This window comes from Balaenoptera acutorostrata, chromosome 4 (genome assembly GCF_949987535.1).
Source record: "Balaenoptera acutorostrata chromosome 4, mBalAcu1.1, whole genome shotgun sequence".
Lineage (NCBI taxonomy): Eukaryota > Metazoa > Chordata > Mammalia > Artiodactyla > Balaenopteridae > Balaenoptera > Balaenoptera acutorostrata.
The window spans coordinates 141,244,814-141,250,813 of NC_080067.1; the positions used below are offsets into that span (position 1 = coordinate 141,244,814).

The 6,000-nt window shown below is 43.7% G+C and overlaps 1 protein-coding gene across 1 annotated transcript; it reads right to left on the reverse strand.

The window, feature by feature from the left end:
• Positions 1-2,118: 2,118 nt before the first annotated feature.
• C4H21orf140 (chromosome 4 C21orf140 homolog) lies at positions 2,119-2,870 on the reverse strand. The gene is given in 2 exon segments (XM_007183728.2): positions 2,119-2,165; positions 2,168-2,870. Coding segments are annotated over 2 exon segments (750 nt in total).
• Positions 2,871-6,000: the final 3,130 nt, after the last annotated feature.

A 6,000-nucleotide genomic window follows, 5' to 3' on the forward strand; every position in this document is an offset into this window, starting at 1 on the left:
GTCCTATCACTTGCTCTCAAGGAACATAAATTCTAAAACATACATGAAACAAGTAGTGAAAAAAACCACACAAAAGTACCATGCAGTGGACTTCCCTGGCGGTCCAGTGGTTAAGACTCCCCGCTTTCACGGCAGGGGGTGCAGGTTCGATCCCTGGTTGGGGAACTAAGGTCCCACATGCCACGAAGCATGGCCAAAAAATAAAAAAAAAAAAAATTAATAAAATAAATAAAAGGTTTAAAAATAAAAGTACCACACAGTGAGAGCCATTTCATCAGGGGTAACTGCCAGTGGGAAATGCAGTATTTCAGCTGGCAGAAGAAAGCCTTCTTTAGAACCTGTGCTCAGCTGAATAATGGTCCCTAAATGTATCCAGGTCTGAATCTCTGGAACCTGTGAATGTTACCCTATATGGAGAAAGAATCTTTGCACGTGTGATTAAATTAAGGGTTTTGAGATGGTGAGATGATTCTGGGTTATCTGGATGGGACCTAAATGCAGTCACACGTGTCCTTATAAGAGGGAGGCAGAGGGAGATTTGACACAGCAGAGGAGAAAGTAATGTGGCCACAGAAGCAGAAACTGGAGTGATGTGACCACAAGCCAAGGAAGGCGGGCAGCCGCCCAGAAGCCACAAGAGACCAGGGATGGATTCTCCCTTAGCGCCTGTGGAGGGGGCGTGGCCCTGCTGACACCTTGATTTTGGCTCAGCGGAACTGATTTCAGACTTCAGGCCTCCAGGACTGGGAGAGGATAAGTTTGTGTTGGTTTAATGCACCACGTGTGTGGTAGTTGTCACAGCAGCCACAAGAAACTCATACTGCACGGTTGGCTGTAAAGTGGGAGGTGCAGCTGAGAGTGTCTGGTTCCCAGTGGTTGGAGGTGGTAAGTGTGATTCATCTGCAGATAAAATGCATAATAACAAGATGCTGCAGAAGTCCACCGCTTAGTTGCTGAAAAGCACTGAACATCTGTTTTCTGACGAAGTGTTTCTAAATAATCCAGGGACTTTCAGGAAGGAATTAGGGCAGAAGACAAGCAAAGAATCTGATTTTTCTGTGCTTGGCTGGCGGGAACCTGGCCTCACCATCTGATATATAGGCAAGTCTGTTGGGAGTTGGTAGCAATTTTCAGACATTGTTTTTGACATACCCCAGGATATTATAGAATTACTGCCTGAACATACATAAACAAGAGTGAATTTTGTGATATGTTTAATAGGAGGCAGGGCTTTTTTTTTTATAAAAGTGAAAAATACCACCACAAATCCTTACAGCCACCATTAGCAGCAGCCCCAGACTTTAGGATATTGTTGTACCAGCCACAGGTGGCTCAGCAACCAGGGCCCCAAGATGCAACTGCACGACAGGCGAATGACCTCCCGTTGGGATTCTTGGAGTTGAAACGGGAGACGGATTGGATAAGTGGGTTCTGTAGACCCTCCTGTTTACATCACCTGTTCACCCACCAAGTCCAACTTGAACCAACCACTGTCATAGCTTTCCAGGTTCCTTATGGGGACCACCAACTTACCTGGAGGATCTGGGAGGGATTTCGCTTCCTTGGATGTCTCTTGCTCACCCTCTGCCTCCTTGCTTTCAAGCAATGGAAGGGAAAGAGCCTGTTCAGCCACTGTCGGGACCACATCTGTTCATGGCAAGCCGGCTCCCAGTGGATTATTTTGGTGGCCTGAAACCGGTAGTTAACCGGTAGTTAAACCAGTAGTTAAACTGGTAGGCACGCTAGTTAATTTCAATTTTTTGTGAGCACACTCTTGGTTCTCTTTTTTTTCCTCACACAACCTTTAGCTCTGTTCATCTCTGCTCACTTCCAAGCTCCTTTGGGCTCAGTTAACCCTCATCCTCTCAGTGACATAATAGCCCTCAGAGTGGCCTTAACCAGATGAAAGTCAAGATCACTAATTTACCAACAAGATTTAATGAAACCTTCAGCAAACCATAAGCACTTTGCCAGTGTCCTTAGGAAGCCGTCCTCACAGCATCCCTGTGAGGTCATTGTTGGAGTATCTTTGGCTGCAGTGGTCCAGAATCAAACCCAACAGAATTGGTAAAGATCATGCCCACAGCACAGCCCTGCTGTTTGTTAGAGGAATCGCACTTAAGAAAATTTACCAAGATAGTAGTTTTCCCATCTTCGTACTTTGTTAGTGTTCTCCATTTGCTTGGGTTTATCCTTTCAATCCCTTTGCTAATTAAATCACTGAAGAGTATATACTGGTAAGAATAGACACCATCAATGGACTGCAAACAAAACTCCTTTCTGTTATTGATGATAAACCATTTCAGAGAAGACCAGGCTGAGTCTAGAGGGTTCAGATAACTGTAAGGGGAAGGCAGAGAGAGTAGTTTATGGCCATAGGACTTGGCCACCTCAGGACAACATGTGATGTTCGTTAAGTTAATGACTGATGGGACATGGGCCTGGGCCTCAGATTCTTTGTCTTCCTTTGGCTTCATCTCATCCTGCCGCCTTCTCTCTTTGACCACAATGGTGCACTTCCCGTAGGTCTTCTTTGCCACATCACAGAACTCAGAGAAGAGACTGTCTTCTTGTTTGATGCATAACTCATCCCTTAGGAACATCCGATATTTCCAAGGCATCCATCCCTGACTACCACCGGCATGCACAATACACCAAGCTGGAGTTGGCATGAGATAGCCATCACTAAAATCTTCCCCTGTCACAAGACTCTCAGGGATATCAGTCTCCCCAAAATATACAGTTGTAAACCCATCATATTGCAGCGTTCTCAGGGTTTTCAAATACTGGAGACATTGCTTCCTCTTCATGCTATTGAATAGATTTCTGATAATAATGTTTCTTAAAAGAGGTTTTGCAAAGTGAGGCATGGTAGCTCTTCAAGTGTTTTTCAAAGCTTGAGTGTCTCCATCTGCAGAGATCTGGAAAGAGTGGGATGATGACCTCATAAAGGGCTTTCTTACAACTGAGCTGGTCCCATAGATACACTTTAGATTTCAAAGCATCATGAAACACACACTCAGAACAATTCTTTTCTGGCTTATATGACGTGGGAATGGGAATGGCTAGCCATCCAAGATGTTACTTTGACATTGCATCTGTAGTAGGTCTGGAGAGAGATTGGCAATTGTATTAGTTTGCTAAGGCTGCCATAACAAAACAGCAGAAATTTATTTTTTCACAGTTATGGAGGCTAGAAGCCCAAGATCGAGGTGTCAGCAGGTCTGGTTTCACCTGAGACCTTTCTCCTTGGCTTGCAGATGGCCACCTTCCCCCTATGTCCTTATTTGGCCTTTCCTCTGTGTGCCCATGTGTCTCTGTCCTAATTTCTCCTTATAAGGACACCAGTCCTGTGGGATTAAGGCCCACCCATATGACCTCATTTTACCTTAATCACCTCTTTAGAGACCCCATCTCCAAATATAGTCATCTTCTGAGGTCCTGGGGGTCAGGGCTTCAACATGTGATCTGGGGTAGACACAATTCAGCCCCTAAAGCAACCTTTTAACAGTGATGAGCCAAGTTCCTGACTCATTTCCATTTAGGTCATGAGGATGGAGTGTAATATATTTGTTCATTCATCCATTCTGAGCACCTACTATACACCAGGCATTGGGCCAGGCCCCAGGGGTACAGTCATGACGTGTCCGGTGAGGCCTAGACACGTATATGGTTTATGTCTGTGTACACGTGGACTTTGTGCCTGCTGCCCGTCCACTTTCACAATCAAGAGTGGTTCTTCCAGGTGGCAGAAAGGTTATGGCAAACAGCGAAAGAAAGTCAGCCTGCATACCTGTCTTTCACTGGGGCCGCCAATTCTTGAGCTAATTCAATACCCCGTCTACAAAGGACTTTAATTTTATATACTCAAGGCAGAATGACAGTTTACTTCAAACTCTAGCAGCGTCTTTAATTTCCTTTGTATTTTCTTGTCTCCTTAAAGATCTTTCATAAATGTGAATAATGGGTTCCCTCAAATGAAGATGTGGACAAACTGATTTACTGGGTCCTTTTCTCTACTGTTGAATGGATGAAGATTTTCTTCCCACAAAGTTTTCTTTGGACTCAAGTTTAGGCAACGCCAGACAGTAAGACTAACCCAGCACAGTAAAGTTAACATGAAGGCTGTGCTCTCCAAGCAACTTTCTCAGAGGCTAGAATCAGTGGGTTTGGGTTGATAATTGTGGCCATTTTCTCTTAGAATTTTTCTTCTGGTGGCAGGAACCATTTTCAGACCAAATTTGATATGGATGCTAAATATGTAGACGTGTGGCTGCTGGGTTGAGGTGGTGATGGTGGTCCAGAGCCCCGCCCTGTTCAGACACCCCTTTCTGTCTCCTGTCCCACAGGACCCTGTGGCCTGGAGCGATGTGAAAACATTATATAATACAATGAAGTCAATTCCAAGACAACAATTCTTTGCTTCTCTCTCATCCAATCTTCAGTTATGTATGGATACGAGAAACATGCTCAGAAGTGTAGAAGAAAATGTATAATGTTACCTTTGTGTAAATATGTGTGTGTATAAATGACAAAGAATATGCGTATTTGCTTGTATTTTCAAATATAAACAACAGAAGAATAAACCTAACACTAATTAAAAATGCTTACGTATAGGGGAAGGGATAGAACAGGAGAGAGGAAAAGAAGTGAGACATCTTCTCTGAATGTATCTTGTTTTATAGTTTTGACTAGAAAATGTAAACATTTCACATTTTTTAAAAAAAAAGGGTAAAAAAAGAAAACTAAAACACAATGATCTCTAAAATATGCAAGAAAACTGAAACTAATGAACCTCACTGCTTATCATGTCAAAAACCAGAACAAACTCAGTAGCAATGTGTACTCCTACCCTCCAGATTATGGTCTCTCAATATTATTTCCTACTGAAGGAATCAGGGGTCCTTTGATTGTAGGTCTGGGGAAGGAAATGTGCAAGATGAGCTTGGGACATCTTGTCCAGCCTGACAGAAAGGAAACCAACAAAGACCACAAGCCTCCACCCTCACTGGCCCAGGGAGAGGCCAAGCCTGCATCCGAGCAGGACCAAGAAGTAGCCTGCCAGGCAGCAAAGTGGGGTCTGGACTCAAGCAAAGCATTGCACCATGGGCGGCCAGAGAAACTCAGAGAACCCTTCGCTTCACTCCTTCCCCTGATGCTATGCCTTGTGGCTTTCCCCTTCTTGAATTCAGGTTCTGTTGGGAGATACTAAGGGCTTGGGAGAAAGAACAAAGCTTCACCTGGGTCACGTCCCACTTTGGAGAATTTGCAGGATGGCAGAAGGACCACCAGGAAGCAGTAGTTATATGTCTCCTTGATGACTTATAAGGCAACACCTTTTAAGTACCTCCCAGGACTCGAGATAGAACCTTGCTTTCCCAGAAGCCTCACACCCCACACCCCTTCCCAGTCACAACCTTCTCCCTTGGCCCTAAGAGTCACTACTATCTGCTTTTCTAGAAAACACTTCTGTACTTCTTTCTTCTTCACTGCCTGGGTAACGGATATTCTAAGGTAGAATGCTGTCACATGTTTAATTTGTTGAAATTAATTTTGTATAATTGGGAGATCAAGTTTGTTCGGTTCAAAGACGGAAAGTTAACAGAAATCTTAACTCAGTGGGTAAGTATTAGTGTGGTTCTGTTGGCACACCTGGCACAAATTCTGCTCGTCACCAAAAAGGGGGAACATTTGGAAACTGGTTTCACCAACCGTAACCTCCCCCCACCAAATCCCATAAACTAAAAGAGTTGCCACACATATACACAGATGTGTGTTTACATGTGCTACTTTGAGTCTTATTCCACAAACTTGGTTGTGCAGGAAACATTATTCTTATTTTATTTATTTATTTATTTTTATTTTTTTTTTATTTTTTTTTTTTTTAAGATTTCTTTATTGACTGATTGATTGCTATGTTGGGTCTTCGTTTTTGTGCTATGGCTTTCTCCAGTTGTGGCAAGTGGGGGCCACTCTTCATCGCGGTGCGCGGGCCTCTCA